The 20,689-nt window shown below is 41.8% G+C and overlaps 2 protein-coding genes across 8 annotated transcripts in view; both read right to left on the bottom strand.

Moving 5' to 3' along the window:
- Positions 1-603: 603 nt before the first annotated feature.
- Positions 604-7,483, bottom strand: mysm1 (Myb-like, SWIRM and MPN domains 1). 2 transcript variants are annotated; one of them, XM_028028793.1, is made up of 20 exons: positions 7,335-7,483; positions 7,140-7,212; positions 6,987-7,057; positions 6,152-6,223; positions 5,984-6,065; positions 5,588-5,686; positions 4,999-5,497; positions 4,466-4,691; positions 4,249-4,379; positions 4,056-4,159; positions 3,903-3,980; positions 3,742-3,824; positions 3,606-3,660; positions 2,656-2,706; positions 2,451-2,525; positions 2,194-2,382; positions 1,763-1,895; positions 1,487-1,592; positions 1,330-1,387; positions 604-1,260 (listed from the first exon to the last, which is right to left on the bottom strand). In XM_028028793.1, exons 1-20 carry the CDS (start codon positions 7,388-7,390, stop codon positions 964-966), a joined length of 2,538 nt encoding a protein of 845 aa, XP_027884594.1. In that variant the 5' UTR covers positions 7,391-7,483; the 3' UTR covers positions 604-963. The 2 variants fall into 2 exon arrangements, with proteins under 2 accessions (XP_027884594.1, XP_027884595.1); XM_028028794.1 differs by having other exon boundaries at positions 5,032-5,497.
- A 575-nt stretch (positions 7,484-8,058) lies between these two features.
- suco (SUN domain containing ossification factor) overlaps positions 8,059-20,689 on the bottom strand; it is a 36,894-nt gene continuing 24,263 nt past the window's right edge. For 4 of the 6 annotated variants that reach the window (XM_028027403.1, XM_028027405.1, XM_028027407.1 and 1 more), the window contains 8 exons: positions 17,883-17,967; positions 15,758-17,122; positions 15,552-15,639; positions 15,346-15,450; positions 14,343-14,497; positions 13,985-14,076; positions 12,330-12,385; positions 8,059-10,974 (listed from right to left, as the gene is read on the bottom strand). In XM_028027403.1, coding sequence (XP_027883204.1) covers positions 10,399-10,974; positions 12,330-12,385; positions 13,985-14,076; positions 14,343-14,497; positions 15,346-15,450; positions 15,552-15,639; positions 15,758-17,122; positions 17,883-17,967 — 2,522 coding nt within the window. In that variant the 3' untranslated portion in view covers positions 8,059-10,398. The remainder of the gene's footprint in view (positions 10,975-12,329; positions 12,386-13,984; positions 14,077-14,342; positions 14,498-15,345; positions 15,451-15,551; positions 15,640-15,757; positions 17,123-17,882; positions 17,968-20,689) is intronic. The other 2 variants (XM_028027404.1, XM_028027409.1) reach the window with 2 other exon arrangements.

The following is a 20,689-nucleotide window of genomic DNA, read 5'->3' as shown; positions in this document are numbered from 1 at the left end:
TCTCAAATGATTCCCCGCAGAAACACTTCCGCAATGAAGGTTCCTCTTCACATATCGGTCACATTATGGCCTAAATCCGCTACAAATGAGGAATATGGCTTTACGTACCATGTGGTTAACTTTCATGGGGTAAAAAAAAAAGTAGTTTGGCTTTATTATCCCTCTTTGCAGGGCCGGCTCAAAGTTATATTGGGACCAAATTATTTGGAGGGCCACTTTGGGGTAAATCACATCATTAATCATCACAGTATCACTACAATCTGTTGCAGCATTCATGACCATGTAAAGAGCATGAAGGTAAATATTAATACTTTCAGATAGCACACAAACTCTTTAGAGAACATAGATCAAATGTTGCACTCATAAGCAGCTACAGAAAATATAAATGCCACTTGTTCAAGTACTTAAAAACATCACATTGTGCAGAAAAAAATATGATCCCGGAACAGACACAAAAATGACTAAATTAGGATTAAATTACGACTCTGGCGACATCTGTTGACATGGGAGCCAAAGCAGTTGAAAAGTTTGCCTTTGCTGCAGCTCAACTTTGTCTTTTTCTCCAGAAGAGTTTCAAATAAATAAATCCATAAATGCAGTAAATCAGCAAATATAAAAATAGTTTTATTTGGTAACACAGGAACTGATCAGATGCTCTCTCTCTTACAAACACACTCTCAAACATGAACTTGTTTTACAGTTACTGAGGACTCTGTTGATATCAAAGAACAGTATCAATACTTATAACCAGCTTATATCAGAGTCGACCCTGACAATCATATTGAACTAGTTCCTTCACTACAGTAAACCATGACACCTGGAACTTAAATGATTTTCTACAAGAGATCTTTTAGTCAAACAATTCAACAAAATCAGGTTTTGTATAAAACTATACGTAAACTTCAACGCATGTACTTCAAATCTTACACCAGGCTTAAAACTGTAATAAAAAACTTTGTTTTTTCACAGTAAATAGTCATGCTCAGTTGATAACACTGATCCTAAATGCAAAACTGAGCTACTGTTTGTTTCAGCACTCTCTCCTCCCTTGGGGAACTCCTCCTGACTGATCAGCTGATCAAAAGTGGCGTCGTCTGATTGCACAGAGCTTGAGATGTTTAAATGTTCTTCTTCTTCCTTATATGAGGATTTCTGCTTGGAGACAAAGTCCGACAGGAACCGGGACTGGATCTCAGAGAGGAACTGGTCTCCTTCACCATCTGGGAGGGCTTCCAAGTGTCTTGCCAAAGACGCCATCATCTGGAGAGAAAGTTACAACCGTGAGCTACTGAGAGTGTCCAACTGAAATAAGCAAAGGGTCAAATTCACCTTTTCCAAACAGGTAAAACTGGAGTCTCTGCGAAACAATCTGTCCATCTGGACGCTCCTGCACAACCAGAACAAACTTTTTAGAGAAAAATTACAGCAAATTCACAATCAAACCACCCTCTGGCTGCTGGGAATTACAGTACTGATTACCACTGACCCGTGTGCTTGAGCATACTTCTGGACGATCCACTGAGCCCTCCTCATGGTCTGCTCCCAGTCAGGAGAATCTTGTGATGACAGAAAGTTGAATCTGTAAGGGAGCTCTGTGGAGAAACACAGAGAGAAAGAGACAGAAAGAGAGAGAGAGAAAAAAACTCAGCTGGAGGATAGAAACCGAATCACTGACCTACATTGTCAGCTTGATTGCAAGGCCTCTTGATCTGGACTGTTTTGATGTTTTTGAGTCGTGTCTTACTGTGTGTGTTTCACATACTGTTTTGGCTTGAGGGCTCTTGGCTTTCTTTCACCAACAAGCAGGTGATCTGGGAGTGGGTTGAGGGATTAGCGGGGTCATACGGGCTCACTATCATCCCAATGAAGGGGGCTCCGCCGCGGGAAAAATAACTCTGGGTGAGTCAGAGGACAAAAAAATTATACTGCATGTCCACACGCAAAAGTATTCACACCCCTTCAACCTTTATTATGCAACAGAAGAATTTTATTGGCATTTCCTGCAATAGAACAAACTATTACACAAATGGGAAGTGCAAATAACTTTCAAAGTGTTCACAAATAAAAGTCTGAAAAGTTTGCTACTGACATAGTGCTTCCATCCAAATGAACTCAACTTCAGCCGTTTTGCTAATTTGGAAAAGTCCAACTGAAGAGAAACTTGTACAGGTTCTTTTATTGTTTCTGTTTTACCTGGAACTGGTCCTGCGTGTTGATGTCCCGCACTGACGGGTTTGGGTGAAAGGAGGGGTGTGAGTGGTACCAGCCCACGACGCTGAAGCCCAGAGACGAGAGCACGTCACAGGCCTGAGTCTGTGACACCGGGTCCATCTCGCACTGCAGACCCGTGCTCACACTGTTACACGGTTCTGCTGCACAGATCTGCACACAAGACTGTTTGTCAGCCTTCAGAATAATTAGAATAAAGATGAACCTGGATCACTTCCTACCTTGAGAACTTTCTCTTCCTGGTTGAACGTTCCACCCAGAAGACCAATGACTTCCCCTCTTGAAACGTGGGCATGCTGAACACAAGATGACGAAGCGCTTTATAGCATTAGAAAGTAAGATGACACACCTGGCATGTGCTACTGAATGATGCAACGCAAAACAAAATAAGAAGCTATTTTCTATGAGGCTGTGTTTATAAAGTACCATGTCCATGATGAGAAGAGTCTCAGCACACACGATGACCTGGAACGGCTCCTGGAGAAAGTAACATTTTGAAAAGTTTAGCAGTACTCATGAAATATTACAATAAAACAAAGTAAAATACAACTTTCTCCACAAGCACTTTCATAAAAAAACATTTAGAAGAAAACCTCTACCTATATTAGTACAGATATTAGTACAATATCTGTACAAATATTAGGTGAGACAAATATTGGTACAATATATGGTTTCTAAGAGGGTGTGGACATTGAAAGCAGGTCACAGTGCGGCGGTTCTACAGGAGTACTGAGGGAGAAATGGCGCTGCCTTAGCTCAGCTGGAGAAACTTTGCTGTACACATCCAAGTAAGTCAGTGTATGACACTGTTCAGCACAATACTGAGCTGGACAGGTGGCTCTAGTTTGTGCTCTAATTTGATTGTCTGATGAGAGATTACAAGAAGTACAGTACAGGTTTTGAATAAGTCTTTTTGCATATCAATAATCTTAATCTAACAGCAGAAATTACATTAAACATAGAATAAGTAGGTCAGACTGTCCTACTGTTGACGCCACTTCAAGCATTCGCCATGCTGAGGTAAGGGAATTTTCATTAGTGCAGACAAAGTGTCTGCATATCATAACGTGACATTAAGTAGCATTGTTATTAGGATGGTTTGACGAAACATTTGAGCAACATTTGTATGCTTGTTTCATAAGTTTGTACTGTATGATGTTGTTATGGTGTAAAGCACTTTGAACTGCCTGGTTGCTGAAATGTGCTCTTCAAATAAACTTGACTTGACATAGTTTATCTGGAAAGTATGCCTAAAAAATGATACACAATAAATGTTGGAATGTTATTTACTTAAAGCGGAGTATCTTCCTATGCCTTTTTAGCACAAGATATATATGTGGCAGTATGATTAAACAATGAGACAAATGGTCACTGACCTGAACATCTCTCTCAAAAGATCTGCAAGGAATCAGCTGGAATGGATCAAAGGACCTGTTGTAGGGAGATTGATTATATGATTAATCTTCTCCAGCGTATTATTTGTTACTTGATACATGAATCCATCATGCTCACCCTCTGTATCTGGATGTCTTGCCGGGTTTAGGCTGCTTCTTCATCTCTTCTCTCCGCTGAGCCAGCTCTTCAGCGCTCAGATGCTGAGAAACACACAGATTCAGCAGAAAGGACGATACAGATTCAAAGCAGCTGAAGTGCATGTAAGACAGTGTCCATACCTCATAAGTCTGTCCTTCCAAATCTCTAGCATCACACCAGTTCCCCCATATGTCTCGCACACGCCTCTTCCTGGTCCGCTGCAACCAATCAGATGTTAGCTCGGGTCCGAAAAGCTCAGGTTTTGCAGCTGATCACGGTTTTCAGGAGCCTACCATGCTCTGCAATCTCTGAGCTAGCTGGTAAGCCTCAAGCACATCCTTGCCCTCCTTCGGCTTGGTCCGGTCCACCACCTTTGGTCGATTATACACCGCTTGCTCTACAAGAAGAAAACAAGAGCCCACACACTGAGCTGGAGGAAAGATAAAAGCAGCAGGAGTAACTGTAGGTCAACGATTGCAGATTTACCACAATTGAAATTGATGGCTCCAATGAGCTCGAGGTACGTGTGTATCCTCCCGATGCAGTTCACGTCTCCACAATTCTTCAGGCCGGGACGGACCGACGTCTTGTTCAGGTATCGGGGCTTGCTCTTCAGCCTAACGATAAACACAAAAGCGTTCAGTTCTTCTCTACAGATGAGAAAAACTGTAGAGAAGTCGGTGTGAGAACGGTTTGGCGCCACCATTGGTCCAAGATGTAGTTCCTGATCTTCAGATATCTCTCAGGCGTCTTCGATGGTCGACCCTCGAAGAACTCGGGGATGGCTTGTTTCTCGTCCTCCGTGATCGTCTCTGTGTCCAGCTCAACTTCCTGCTCGGGGGCCTTCAGCTCTTCCACTTCCTCGTCTTCCTCATCCTGCTCCTCTGGGTCTCCGTCTGGTCCCTGGATGTCCGGGTTTTCAACAGAATCTACCAACAAAACAGAATCCCTTTTACTGACAGGTGTGCGAGGCTGTCAGTAAAAGCCTCGTGAGCCTGGCGGGTCACCAGACTTTTCTTCCCCTCCCACCAGGCTAAGCATTGTTTATTTTAAATAGGGTTTTCTATACACCAGTAACAGTAAAGATGGATTAAGCTAAGTCTATATTTCAAGCATTAAACTCCTTGTGCACCTCAGAATTTTTTTAATTTTCACATTTTTCAACACAAAAACCGGTTTAGCAGGTTTTCTTGGGGAAACCCTGTAAGACACAAACAAACTCCTGATATGTATTACCTGTGGAGTCATGGCATTCTTCAATGAGCTCACCGTCATGTGCCAAGGTGTGACTCTGGCAGCTCTGGTCATCACTAGGATTAATTGTCAGTTTTGACTCTGTCTCTGCTTCTGTCTCAGGAGGTTCCGTCTTTACAACATTCTCATCTGACGTAGTTTTTCTGTCTTTCTCAGCGCAAAACAAGTTAAAAGAGGATGGAGGACTTTGCTCAGAAGGAGAGCTCAGGCAGGGTCGGCACTTCGTCTCATGGATGCTCTCTGACACTGTCAGCTCTTTTTGCTCTTCTGCTGTAGCGTGAGTCTCTGGTTGCCCTGCTGGTCCACTCAGTTCAGTTTTGATGTCCTCCCCTTCACCCTCGCTCAGGTCATCGGTGATGTCTACGTCCTCGTCATCGGAAAGCCTCTCTATACGGACAGCATTGGTCATAGTGGGCCGAGGAGGCCGCAGCTGCTGCTCTGGACCTGTAGAGGGAGCTGCAGCTCCAGATTCTGATTTACCCTTTAGTTGGAATAAGAAGAAGAGTCCATAAGACTAAGAATGTGTTTGTATATGCTTCATGGCAGTGTGAAAACAGTCAGGTAATGTCACCTTGTGTTTGAAGTACTGTCTGGCATAACTCTTGACCTGAAGGACACTTCGGGTGTCAACGAGCTTGGCGATTTTTGTCCACCTTCGACCATATTGAGCCTTAAAAAGTAGAAAGAAGAATAACTTAGTTCCAAAAAGGGTCATAATACTGAAATACATAAGCATTTTTTTTAATGAAAGAATAAACAGAAATAAGAGAGAACACCTCAACGATCACCAGCGGTTGTAAAAAGTGTGCAGACCCTTAAAATACCAGAATGTTGTATTGTGAAAATTTAGACTTTGATTTAATGTCTAAATTTAGGACAGGATGCAAGTAATATGCAATAGTAATAAGTCATATTACTCATAAATTCACTTCAGGCCTACAGATTTTATTGAAACTAAGGCGCTCACCAGTCCCTCCTCAAACAGCTCTTTTTCCTGTTTGGACCAGCGAGATGAAGCAGAGGCCGAGGTCGAGCTTTTGGTCGGAGATCTGAACGTTCACAAGAGAAACACGTCGGTGTGATTTTCAACATGAACAACAGGTGGGGGAGAACTCTAAAATGAAAAGATACTTACTTCTTTACTTTGGGCTTCTTACTTGGATCACTGGGCAAAATGTCAGGAATCCTGCCACCCGTCAAATAATATCTTCAAGTAGAGTTAAGTGCAGTTGCTTTACAGCTGTTTATATCAATTTTCCTACCGGAGCACTAAAAACTAACTTGATAAATTATTTTATTTTTCACGCCAGCTCCCTGTTTCACAGATTTAACCTTTATTTTAATTAAATAGCAGCCTGCAAAATTTCAAAACTATTTCTTGCTTTGATCTATAAGCACATATTTGTAAAGGAACATATCCAGTTCGTTATAAGAAAGTCAAAAGAGCAAAGCACCGTTCCAAACCAACCAAGACATGTCAGTATATCAAATCTGATAAGCATCAATGAGAAAGTCAGCCAAGAGGTCCATGGTAACTCAGAAGAAGGTGTAAACTTAACAAATCTATCCCTTATGGGAGACTGGAAAGTCATAAGACCAGTTTGTGAAGAGTTTGTGAAAGAACACAGCAAACGTGTGACAGAATGGTCCAGTCCAAGCCCAGAACCAGACATTATTCACAAATATTATGCGTCCAGTCTGATTAAGCTTGAGTTATTCTGCTAAATGTACTTCACTCAATATCATAAGCCGAGACGTACTCCAAAATGTATGGTTTTCCTTTCACCTCACTATTCTGTGCTTCTTTTTTTTTTTTTTAGTTGGTCTATTACATTAAATCCCAATAAACTCATTGTCGTTTGAAGTTGTAAAGTTACAAAATTGAAAACGTCTGCAAGACGCTATAAGGACTGCTGCATCCTTTACAGCGCATCCTTCGGCGCAGCCTGTCAGCTGTGGTTACAGGATACTGTTCCTCCAGCAGCATCCTCTCTATCGCCTCTCTGTTCTCCGGGCTGATGGAGCTGTCCAGCTCCCAGGGCTGCAGACAACACCGGATCACTCATCACAAAGTCCCACAGTCACACGTAGTGTACAAACAGCGGGATTTCTCGAGGTCCTACCAGGCTCCAGGAGCTGGTTCTGTCCGCAGGCTGGATGAACTGCTCCTGGACTAATCCTGCAGCGTCCATCTCTCTGCAACAAGGAAGCAGGTTGCTAACAGACACCGAAACACTGAAAATAATCCTTTTAGCTAGCATTTAGCTTCGCAAAGCTCCCCCAGACTGCACACGGTTGGAAATAGAGACACTTCTTACCCAACATTACTATCAAAATCGTCTCCCTCGATGTCAACATCCACTTCGTCCTCCATGTTTCAGGACAAACGTAAACAGAGAAGAGAGGCAGTCCCGCTCTGAAAGGAAGTAGTTTAGTTTCACCTACAGCGCCGCCTGGTGGCTGGAAGAGCGACACTGGCGTTTTTCTTCACATTGAAAAGTTTAAATAGAATATCAAAAGATATTTTTTAAATACAAGGTAAATAGTTGTTCAAGTTGATTAATTTTGATAACCATGACCAACAGTTAGTGAAATTTGTGAAATAAATTCACTTTTTTCTGATGAATTTATAATAATCAGCAGCAATGTGAGAACGTTTGACATCTCAGACCTGTCAAAATGATGATCAATGCATCTAGTTTTTATATAATGTTCAATAGTTCATAGCAAAGTATCAAGCAGTATGTCTGAATAAGATTTGTAGAAAACTACAGGAAGTGTAGTCATCTAGAACAACCTAAAAATAATAAATTTAGAAATGTAATTTTTTCCATATTTGCAAACATTTTGCTTTCTCCCAATGTTGAATTGCTCAAGCCTCTCCAACAACTATATTACTTCACACACATTTTAAGACAAACCGACAGTTAAAAAAAATGTACTAGCCTTTTTTGAAACCCTAAATTCAGAGACACTTTCCCCTAAAACTGTTCACCCACTCAATAGAACATGGAGGCAAGTAAATAAAATCCAACCACCAGATGAAAGACAACAAAAAAGGTTTTATTTAGAAAGAATTCACAGTTTCTAATGGCACTACAGTTTATTGTAGTAACTCGCTCCTGCTCAAAAATACTGTGCAGCTTTTAGGAGTGATCACAAAGGAAAAGAAGGGGTGGGAGAAACTGGGAAGAAAAAAAAAAAAAAGCACTTGACATTTAAAGTAGAAAAACAAAAAGAAGGCATGAGGAGTCATACAAAGTGCACGTGCGTCTCTAGAAACTCTCTGCAAGTGCTTCCTCCTCTTCCGTTTTATGGATTGAAGCAGGTTCCAAGTAGTCTTTTTCATAATACAAACATACACCCATGAAGTTACCACAATCTCCCATTCATACAGGTAAACGTACATCATAAAGATAAAAAAAAAGAAAAAGTGGGGAAAAAAAATAAAAGGATTTACTCAGCTTGTGGAACCTTTGTAATCACATTAATAGTGTTGCAAATCGGATCAATCTTTCTTGCGTTCCCTTTAATTCAATAACAGTTCATTTCCTGTTTACATAACCCCGGGGTCACTCAAGGTGGGGCACAAGACGAGTAAACAGAAGGAAAATGGAGTGTAACGAGAGGGTAAGAACGCTGAAACATCTTAGTGACGGAGCACACGCAGAACTAAAACATGAATGCAAGCAGGCTGGTTTTCTCCACCGCAACTGACAGAAGCATGCAGTGAGGAAGTGGCAATGACAACACCAACCACAAGGAGCCAATCAGAAACCCGATGCACACGAAGAAACATTTCGCCTGTAAAAACAAATTCCCCCAAACTCTGCAGGGTGTTTTTTGTTATCCTGCATGCAGCCTTTTCGCAGAATTTAAAGAGAACTGTATTTATTGTAATAAACAGGGCAAATAAATAAAAAAAAACAAAAAACAGAGACATGGCCATAAAGACTTAGTTGAGCACTTTCACCTACTTTTAACTAAACAGCAGCTCTGAAAGCAGAAGCAGCAGTCGTCTGATCCAAATAAACCCACAGTCCTACCGACTGAAACCAAATAAGTAGGATGTGAAATGATAGTTGAGAGACAAACACAAAAGCTTTTTTATAAACTGAAAATGTAACACATAATATAACTAAGGATATTAGAAACCCATTATGACCGTCTAAACTACAAATTTCTCTGTGTAACAAACTCACATCGACCACAGTGACCCCACAGAACTGGGAAGCTGGCAAACCAGTGCCTCAATTAGAAAAATCTACAGACTTTTAAATAAATAAATAGATAAATAAAACTGGTCGGTCAGAGTCATCTGCAGGGTCCCGGTGGCCGTGCGAGTAAAACGAGCGTAAACAATCAACTCTGCTTCCCCAGTGTGTTATTACAACTTCATTAGACTCAAAACAGACGTGATGAAGTTGGGAAAAAAATAAGGGATATGAAACAATCATGGCTCAGACTGGCTAAAAAAAAAAAAAAAACAACAAAAAAAACCATTTAAAACAAAACCCAGAGTGCCTCTGGCTTGTTCACATGCATATATATATAGAATCAAATATTAACTTTCTACATGTGTGCATGATTATTATGGGCCCAGCCCAACTATTAAAAGTGGGGGAATGATTCATTATGGACTTGTAGGATGTGCAGACTGCTGCTTCTGTAACTATAGTCTGAAATTAAACAAAGATAAAAAGGATAAAGAAATGCAGGCTATTTTCTTCACTCAGCTCCTGTGGTTGGTTTCAAACAGTAATGGAGATGCAGCGAGAGCATCAGACAGGTTCACAGTAAGATTTTAAACACTGGTCCCATTCAAACACCTTCAGTCAAATAAGGATAGATGAGAAAAAAGAAACAAGAGATAACACAAGGAAAAAATGATGAGACAAAGTTGTGCGCTCCACATTTCTTCTATAATGACACTTTTTATCCAACACCAGCAGCCTAATACTTGTTGAAGGAGCGTAGTCGAGGTCGGCGCCTGTCTCGCTGTGCTCAGAACCGGCGGAAAACATTAACTGATGCTCCGCTGTCTGGGGACAATGTGCTTTTTTCTTCAGAAAAACAAAGTCTTGTTGTACCAAATGTGTGCTGACATGTCGCTCCCTCCCCCATCCACAATGTTTCTCTCCTTACACATCAGCAGCTCTCTAAGCACTAAAGTTTTAAACAATTAAAAGGTTTCCAACACATATAAAGGCACGTAACCGTAAACGGGTCTTTGACAAGAGTGGATACGGTCTGGATGAGCTAATGCTGCTAAACTCATTTTAACTTCACCTGTGAGTCTGGGGGCGCTCATGCGAATTGTGGTTCTTTGGGATAAAGTCATTCTTTTCGTGAGCAGGGTGAGTAATTGGTAAGTGTGGCATTTCAGACATGTCCAGTGACGGCGGTCACCCTGATGGTCCCAACGCTCATCTCTTTGTTTCCCTTCATGAGTTTCTGCAGGCTGGGCAGAGAGTCGACGCCTCCCCCTGGCACGGGGGTGAATTGCAGCTCCGTCTGACGAGACTTCCGCCGCTTCAGGGAACGCTTTTCCTGACGGGATTTGGCGGGAGGCTGGGTGAGGGGGAAAGAAAGGCCGTGGCCGTTGCACACGCCGGTGGAGGGACAGATGGGAGGAGGTGGCGGGAGGCGGCTAGTGTACGACTCCTCGGAGTGAGTGGAGGAGCTGCAGCTGCTGGTTTCAGAGGGGAGCTCCTTAGACGTCAAGGTGGGCAAAGACGACACCTGGTCTGTGGATTGAAGAGGATGCGACGCTGGGGGAGGAGCAGGAGGAGGGGGAGGAGGCGGAGGTGGTGGAGGAGGAGCAGGTGGGGGAAGCGAAGCAGGGAGGCTCGAATGGAAGCCGTTGCATTTCGGATCGCCGTTTGTGAGGGGCAGAAAGGGATCAAACGGCTTCAGGGTCTCAACTTTGTCCAGAGATTTTGTTTTGCCACGTTTTTTCTGCAGGATGAAACACAACAGAGGAGGAAAACTTTACTCTAAAATTCAGAGGAAGAAAAGATACATTTACAGGTGCATGTCAACAAGTTAACATATTAATCGAAAGCTGATTTAATTTCAGTAATTCAATTCCAACTCATAGATTATGCACAAAGTGATATATTTCAAGAGTTGATTTCTCTCAATTTTGATGATTATGGCTTATAGCTACTGAAAATCAACATTGAGCTTTTGGAGGATTATGAAACAAAGCCTAATCAACATTTTGGGGGAGATTCACAAGGTGGAGACTGCAGCTGGAGTCTTCAATAGTCATCAGAGACACAAACTATCAAATTCCTTATGTTGAGTCACTGCTGAACCATTGGATAACTAAGGTCCCAGAGACTGAAAGGACAGAAAGTTATTTGAGGTTCAGAGTGAAGTTTCCACAGTCAGTAATGGTTTGGGGTGCCATGTCATCTGTGTTTTCTCAAAGTAGACGAGTATCAGGAGATTTTAAGAGTACATCATGTTTCCCTCTGTTGACAAATTTTATGGAGACTCTGATTCAATTTTCCAGCAAGACTTCAAACCCGTCCACACAGCCAAAAGAAACAATATCTGGTCTGTTGATCATGGTATCAATGTGCTAGATTGACTAGCAAACATGCCCCGATCTGAACCCAACAAAGAATCTATGGAGAATTGTTAAGAAAATGATGATTACTCACACCAGAGCCAACCATGCAGATGAGCTAAAGGCTGCTATAAAAGCAACATGGTGCTTGTCTGACCCAACAAACTTGGCCAATAAAGCAATGAACAGAAACAAAAGCTTGAAATATCTCACTCTGTATATCATAGATCTATACAATATGGATCTCACTTTCACAACTTAATTACTGAAACACAGTAATATTTCGATTTTGCTCTAAATTACTGAGATGCACCTGTAATAATAACAATAATAATACATGATCACATTAAAGTTTTTAGAGCTAGACACTGATGGCACACAAACTGGTCAGAGCATGAGGGGAATGTTTATTAGGGAATAAAGGGAGAATATGATCTGGAAAAAGGTAATGTTAATAAAAATACTTGTGATGTACTGTCAAATCTCTGCCTCCAGAAATGTGTGAGATGACTAAGATGTGTAGCAGCAATAACAGTGTCAGTATAGGAGGAGGTGTTTATGGACTGAAACTCAAGACATCACCGTATCCCTCGACTTGGCAACTGCAGGGACATTAGAGATCTGACCAGGAAGTGATTCCCTGCTTTACGTAACACACCCACTGTACACACCGACTGACACTAGAGAACACACAGCACTTATGTAAGGCGGCCGTCACAGCCGGCAGACACTGTACCTTTTTCTCTGGAGAAAACCTTAGAGGTTCTACAATGAACAAGTCATCTGGACCTACTGGGGAGGGGAGAGAGGGGCCAGGTTAATGATGGAATGGCAAACAGGAATACATACATGTAACAAGCATGAAATGACCTTGCAAGTAGTTTTTACTTGTAACAAAAAGGTGTGGGGGGGGGGGGGGGGAACAACAACAACTACCTTCTGATTATAGATTACAGATGTGAGAAAGCAGTAAGGAAAACTAATAATTAGAAAACAAATATATATTCTAACATCAAACTAACATTGTAGGAAATACAGATTCTGCTGGTTCAGTAGGCGTCACTACTTGCAAACATCTAGCATGAGCCAGTGAAGCTTTGTGCTCTATTATTACACTCCCGAAGCCTGCATGTGGACACAAGTTGGCAATGACGGCCGCGCCGCCTCAAGGGCGAGAGGCTCTCACACACGCACACACAGCTGATCAGCAATGGCCAGTAGGGGGCGGTGTACGGCGCCTTGTAAAACTATTCATAACCACTGAAATTTTCCACATTCCGCTTTGAAACCAACTTCAATGTGTTTTATTGAGAGTTTATGTGCAGACCAGCAAAAAGCAGTGCATCGATGTGTAGTGGAAGGAAAATGATACACTGTTTTTCAAGAGTTTTAAAACAAATAATCTGAAAAGTGTGGCATGCATTTGTATATACATTTTTGCCTATTTTTCTCAAAATGAATTGAGCTCAGCACGATTAGCTGGACTGCATCTGTAAAGAATTTCTCAAGTATTTTCCAGAGACTGTGGATTGGAGTTATGTCTGTACTTTGACTAGACTCTTCTAATATAGAAATTGTAGCTTTGGCTGTAATGTTTGGGTCCTTGTCCTGCTAGAAGGTGAACATCAAGCAAGGCCTCAGGGTTTTTTTTTTTGTGTGTGTGTGTGTGTTTTTTTTTGCAGCTACTGAACATTTCTTTTTTATTTATTTAAAATTTAGTTTAACTCTCAATTTTTCAATCAACTGACCAGATTTTCCTATCACTGCTCAGTTAAGAGTTATGCTGGCACCATAATGGCTTGCGGTGGAAATGTTGAATTTAGGGGCAATGTGGAATGTTAGTTTTCTGACTCTCACTGAACTTTCCCTGTAAAAAAGTGCAATTTTGTCATCTAACCAAAGCATCTTCCTCTCCATGTTTGCTACAGGCTATACAGGCAGCACAGATAATACGACTTTTTATTATGTCACTCCATCCTGTAGGTATGTCACACAAAATCAAAACCAATTCAACAAATCTGTTTGTGGTTGTAATGTGAAAATCTTCAAAGAGGAATGAACGTTTTTGCAAGGCACTGCAGGTTAAAGCTTTCCATCTGTGGTTGTGCGTTGCCTCTTGGCTCCGGCTGGTATGAGCAAACAGCGAAAGGTTTTCCAAGCGAGAGATGGAGAAAATGAACAGAGTTTTGGAAATGCCTGGGCGCTGCAGCGCAGCGTTTAAAAGCAGCTGGCCTGAAATAGTCGTGACAAGTCTTTGCAATGCAGTGACTGTGGTGTCAAGTATAATCGCTGCTTAGGTTTCAGTGACAGAGACTAAAAGAGTAACAGTGGACGGACTTAAAATACGGTAAGTTGAAGGAGAGACGTGGCGAGAGTGGCGAGGGATCTCACCTTCTGTTGATGAAAGCTGAAACGACTTGGAGCGGACAAGCGGGGAGGTGACCCTACGTCTTAGGCTCATATCGTCATAAGAAGAGAAACATCTGATGAGGGAAAACATGAATGACATTAATAACGAGTTATTAACCTTGCCGCCAAGCTCACCTCAGTTGGTAGGACAGGATTCGGTGGTATTTAACAAAATCAAAGAGTGGAAGAAGTCCAACATGTTCCAGGAATCCCATAAAGATGTTGCATAACTATATCTCTGACAGGAGTTGAGTAATTCGAGGAGCTTTAAATGAGACGCATGCAGAGACAAAGTGTTGAATTCACTGGAAGACCTTCAGACAAAGAGGGCGAGGCAAACCTCTTGGGGCTGGGGTAGTGGTTGCTCTTGGGAAGGGGGGTGAAGTTGGCTTTAGGCTTGGGGGATGAACTGCGGCAGCACTGCAGACAAAGCAGGACGCCCAGCAACAGGCAGAGAATCAGAGAGAGCACCAGGTAGCTCTGGCGGTCAGATACCTGTAGAGGAAATGATCGGTCAAAAAAATAAGAGGAGATTAGATAAAAGTGATCAAAACACACAAAGAATTACGCATTTCTATGGTAAGGACTGCACAAACGTTTGATTTAGGCAAGATGAGGAATTTTCTGGGTGTGGTGTACAAATTTAATAGAAAATCTTTTCTGGGAGATACCAGCTGCCTAACAATTAGCTGCTCTCAAATCATTTCACATGGAGGCATTTTTCATGCATTTTAACCCATGTGGGCACCGTGTGGAGACAAGCAACTTATTTTCCAGTAGAAATCTGGACAATAAGTCAGTAGATGGGACAATAAATCTTACTCTACAATTGAATGTAAACTGCAGTAAAGCCAAGAAACAATTCATTATCTTTTTTTTAAAAATGTCAACCTTAGATGACCAGAAAAGTATTACAAAAGGTCTTAAGAGCCTTGAATCTGAAGACCTTTGAGCTCACATAGACAGTGTTTCTCACAATTAATTTTCCTCCAAACCATCCTTCACTTTTATCATAAGATGAAGGATGGTTTAAAGGTGCACTAACATTTTTGAGGCAGCAACAAAATTGCTGAAACAGTTAATGCTGGTTTTAAGAGAAATGTGTCAGTGGATCCTAGTTTACTGCATATGGATTTGCAGAGCCCATAACAGTCAGGATGCCCATGCTAGCAGTAGAGCTTTCCTTTTGCTCATATGTAACTTTTTGCAGAAGTACAACTTTGTATTTGTGCATATTTGGTTGTCCTTTCAGTACATAGAGTGTGTTAATTTGAGCTTCTTTTTTTTTCTTTTTTTTTAATGCATGCACGAAGATAGTGTGTCAACAATATTGTGTCTGCTACCTCTCGTTGCAGCTGGCTCACTGTAGCTGTAAGATTGAGCATCAGTTTGGTAACATCCTCCAACTGGCTCTGTAAAAACTGGATGGAATCGGTCTGCTTCTGGTCCTGTATTTATTTACAGAAACGAACAAAAAGTGCGGTTCAGTTGTAAAGCAAGCATTAGCTAACTGGTCAAGTTGTTTCATGGTATTTGGGTTTTGCTTGACCTGCTCCTGAGCAATGCGGGAGGTATTCTGTAGCTTTATGATGGTCTTGTTAAAGGCTTTTTGCATCTCTTCCATCTGTTTACGATACCTGGAGAGGAGGAGACAAACAAATGACAATGTTTCATATGGTTCACTAAATTTAACAACTAAACAAATACTCCAGGATTTTCATAAATATTAAATTAAGGATTCCTGAAGAGTTTTACCTCTGACTCAACTCCTCCAGGTATCTGCTGGATAGACTCATGTTCATCTCCAGAGCTTTGATCCTGTTGTTCAGCCTCATGAACACGCTCTCCTTCTGACTGGAGCCATGAACGGCGCCGCCTCCGTTCAACAACATGCCGTTGCCGTTCAGCGTTCCCCCCGTGTAATCTCCTCCGTTCTGCAGCTCTGCGTAGAAATCAGTTGCCGTTCGCTGAACGTTAGTGTTTAACAGTTCCTCCTCCACAGAGTCGTCTGTCCGATGGGGCTCTCCTGTCTGGGAGAGATTGCTCCCCTGCTCTGCCTGGATTTGAGGAGCATCTGTGCTCTGTTTTTGTTTGCTCCCACCGACATCAGTAGCCGACTTCACCGAATCTGTGTGGCTGTCGGCTGCTGGGACGGCGGCTGGCAGCTCGGTAGGAGGGGGTAGAAGGTTCTCTGGTCTTGATGCGGTAGGAAGAGAAAGCGTGGGCTGCTCTTTGACGGGAGTCACCGAGAAAACAGAAGAGGCCGTCTCAGGAGACGGAGCCTGTGGGGGAGGACTGACGGAAAGCGTTGATGCGGCGCTGATGGCCTGCTGCGTCTCTGGGATTGAGGCAGCTTGGAGGGGAGGAGTGGGGACAAGGTCCAGGGATTCATCCTTTACAGGAGGCAACGGCTTCTCCTCGTGTGTGGGGGTGGGTCGCATTAAGGTGCTGTGAGGGGCTGATGAACTATGGGGAGGAATGGTAGCGGTTCTGCTGGGCTCTAGTAGCATGTCGTTTACTGCATATGGAGTATAAATATCAGATGGTTGAACTCTAAGTTGTAAATCTGTCTGTAGCTCAGCAGAGGACTCCCCCTCATTTACTTTATCCTGCAGCACCTCTGGATCTGGAGCTTTCTCCGTCAAAGGGAGGAGGACTTCCTGGGTAGGAGACGGGACAGGGATGGGTGGGGGTGTGTGTGTCAGGACGGGGATGCTCTCATCAGTCTGAGTATGAGTGTGAAGCTGCCGCCTCCTGAGGCTGCGCAGGCGCTCCTTTGCCAGCCTGGCGGAGCACCAGCGGTGAAGCAGCTCCGGCAGCGTGGCCATGCAGGACAAAGACAGGGAGGACAGGGACGAGAAAGGACAGTATGCCTGACTCTCCCACTGGTTCCTGTCAGCATCCCTCCTTGCTTTCTCCTCACTCTTCTCCTCCTCTTCCTCCACCTCCTCCAGCAGCGTCACAGTCGACTGTTTTGGCTCCTCATCTTCGTCCTCCTCCACAAGTGTGACAATCTGTCTGTCTTCGCTGGATTCAGGTAACGAGGAGGAAGAACTGGAGTCACTAGAGGCATTGGAACCCTCCTCCGATGAAGGCTGTTCAGATTTTTCAGGGTCCAGACTGAGGAAAAACCAAAAACAGGCAGTATTTTACTGGCTTACACAGAGTCTTGCAAAAGTATTCACACTCTTAACTTTTTAGATTTTATTACGTTACAATTTTAAAGCTACCCCGATCTGACATTGATATCGGAAATCAAAATTGGATTTTTGATATTGCATCTAAAATCTCCAATAGAAGTACTCTGTCCCAGCATTTCTATCCAGCAGAGCTTGTGATCCTCATATAAACCCATTGGTTAATAATAAATGTGTCCATTGTTCTCATGAATATTGTTGACTATTGTTCTCTGAATAATATCACTTAGTCAAGCCTTTTCTAACATTCAACACTACAAAATAAGTAATAAAAGTATGTACGTTTGGCACTGATATCATATCAATAGCTGTATTGGCTGCAATATTGGCATCACATCTGAAGTGGAAAAAGTTTTAACGGGACGCCCCTATTTAAACTTTGGGGATATTTTATATAATTTTACATGAGGTCAACACAAAGTTAGCATAAAGAGAAACAGAAATGAATACAAGGCTTTCAAAATGTTTCACAATTAAGAAATCTGAAGTGAGGCATCCATTTGTACTCAGCCTGACTGACTCTTAAGTAAGATTAGATTAGTATGCTCTGTGATGCTAAATTTCTTCACGGTCTTGACTTAGATTAGGCTATTTTAATATGCACTGGATTTTGCTTAGGGGTGTCAGATTAAAGAATAGAGAGTACAACTGCGCAAAACGCTAAAATCTTTTGTTGCTCTTACCCTGCAGAGCCGCGAGACGCTTCAGGCGAGACAACTTTTCCATCTGTGCTCGCCTTCTTCTCACTCATCTCCTCTGTTGTATTCCCTGTGATTTTAACAAGAAGACTTCAATAAACAAACTAATAAAAAGACATATGCATCAGAACAATCAGTGAGTGAAAAACATAATTCAGCAGTTGAATAATAGCCCCACCTCCTTTGGCAGCCATTGGAGGTAGACGTATTGTAAAGTATGCCAAGAGCCCCTGTTCCTTGTAAAAGAGAACCAGTTCAGGCCAGTTTGAACTGAGCTCTCCTGCAGCCTGCCTCCAACTTTGTGGGTGTAAACTGGAATCAGGCTCTTTAGCTGTGACGGGCCAGGAGTAACATATGCACTTTTTAAAGAAAGGCAAAGAGAAATCTGCTCCACTTCTGTTGCTTTTGCAAACTGTTTTTCTAACTATTTTCGTATCAAATGGAAAAGTGTTATTTTTTACTCTCCACTTGAACATGATCGCAGTGGAGAAAATAAAGCTGGAGTTTTTCTCAGAAAGCTCTCCGTGTGGTAAACAGAGCTACTAGAGGTTTTGGCGTCCCCCCCCACCGCCGCCCCCCGTGGTTCCAGCATAGCTGAGGATTCTGCCAAGAATCTGGAAACAGACAGCCAAAGTCCTGAAATGCTGAAATGCTGCTGAAGACCTCCAGTCAGAGGCAGAGTAAACATCTTGGTCCTTCAGCACACACTCTGGCTTCACGTACACTCATGCCGGGAGGGGGGAAATAAAGTGACCCAGTTTTAAAAGGAGGTAATATAAACAATATGTGGAAAGACGGAGCAGCTAGTGGTTACAGAGAGTGGAGGAAAGGCAGGAAATGACACACACAAAAAAACAAGACAAGCAGAGTGGATAAAAAGAGGAACTGTGCTGGTCTGTCTGACTGCTGAAGCATCTTTGAGGTTTGGCTGATTTTGCCACATTCAGCCTCGTGAAAAAATTATTACGGCTTTACTAAATTTCGTATGCTGTTGTCCAACTTAATTTTTTAGATCACTGGAAAAATATGACTTATCTGCACGCCGACAAAAAAAACAAATAACCCGGTTTTATTAAGTTGTAAATCAATAAAAATGTGTTTTTTCAGCTGAGGAAAAAGATCTGGACTTTGACTCAGTCCAGGACAAATTTCTCAACTCTCACACAGTGTTCTGCTGATTTACTGGTATGGTATGAGTAATTGACATGTTGCAGGGTCCCGATTCGCCTTAACTTTTTTTTCCCTTACAGGTTGTTTCACATCACATCTGTGATGTGAAGCTGCTACATTTTCCTCCGGCAGCTTGTTTGATCTCATCATTGTGTTCACTCTTACAGTGTACAATTTTAAATGTATCGTTTATTATTTATTATAATTTTGTATTACTGGGGTTTCTCAGTATTAATATTGATATAAAAGTACCCATGTCTGAATTTGTTAGAAAAAAAACAAACACTTTGATAGGATGTCCACATTACTCACTTTTCTGTACTTTTCTGAAACAAGAAATCAGACATCAAAAGCCCAAATCTAAAGTTACTGAAAAGGTAGTAATGATGAGAGTCCTCCCACCCATATGTAATATCAGCTTGTTATCTCCTTCAGTGTCATCTGCAATTAATGTACTTTCATACAAAGAATGAACTAAAGGTGTCAGCATGACACACTTTGAACCAATGATGCAGTCGATTCAGGGAAATCCCTCAAATCGTCTCCCAACTTTCCTCTGGAGAGGCATGTATGGACATGCAATAACTGAATAATTTGCTGCTCTAAACAACAAATACTTCATGACAGTTAAATCTCTATGGATGACTCTTCCTAAACGATGAGGTACAAAGTCACCAACCTAGAAAGAACAGTCTAATTCATATGGACAAACCTGTTTTACTTCATACTGTTCTGCAGCGGAGGAGTGGCTGCTCAATAAAAGGATCAATGTCAGAGGCCTGCTTTTCAAATAGAAAAGAGGCTGACTCAGTACAGATGACAGCTTCAGACAAAGCCTAATCCTTTTATTGTATGGCACGACGAAAGTAAGTACTTGACGCTCACTAAAATGCTTCAACAAGTACATTTCATTTAGATGAGGCAATGTAAGAGTGTATAAACACAGATTACTGACAGGCATACATTTTCAGTTTCCTTCTTTATTTTGAATATGACATCTCAGTTGTTTGCTCCATGTGGCTTTTTGTGTAAAGATTGACACACTAACCCATTTATGAAAATAAAAGAAAAATAAAATCATTAATTTAAGTCCAACAGAATGTCAAGGAGTTGTTAGATAATTCCCTTTGATGTATAAAAACCATTTGTACTTGCATGGACAGACAACTCAAAATAAAAGTACTACTTTTTTGTTGATGCATTTGGTGAAAAAACTTGTATTTAAGAATGCAAACAGAGATAACATGGCCCATTGATGTATAGAAATAATATTCTTTAGTAGTTTTACTTGTATGATTCCCAAAATTAAGGGCAGAACTCTACTGTAGCTTCTGTAGCATTAACTGTTTAGTGTAACCTTACCTAGAACAAATATCCAATACTGATAGCAGATTTTTGTAATAGTTGCTTAAAAATGCTACTATTATTTATGAGTAATAGTAGCATTAGTGTCTTTGTCTCAATTTTATTTTGTTGCGTTTTGTTATATTAAAAAAGTCTCAACATTAGTACTTTGGTGCGCAAACAAAAAAAGAAAAACCTTGGATGTTTTAATGTTAGAAAATTGAAACAGCCTCAAATGCAGAGAAGGTGAAATGTCTGTTAGGTTACATAGATTGGGG

Source organism: Xiphophorus couchianus, chromosome 9 (genome assembly GCF_001444195.1).
Source record: "Xiphophorus couchianus chromosome 9, X_couchianus-1.0, whole genome shotgun sequence".
NCBI classification, from domain to species: Eukaryota; Metazoa; Chordata; class Actinopteri; order Cyprinodontiformes; family Poeciliidae; genus Xiphophorus; species Xiphophorus couchianus.
This window is presented reverse-complemented; position numbering and strand designations above follow the sequence as displayed.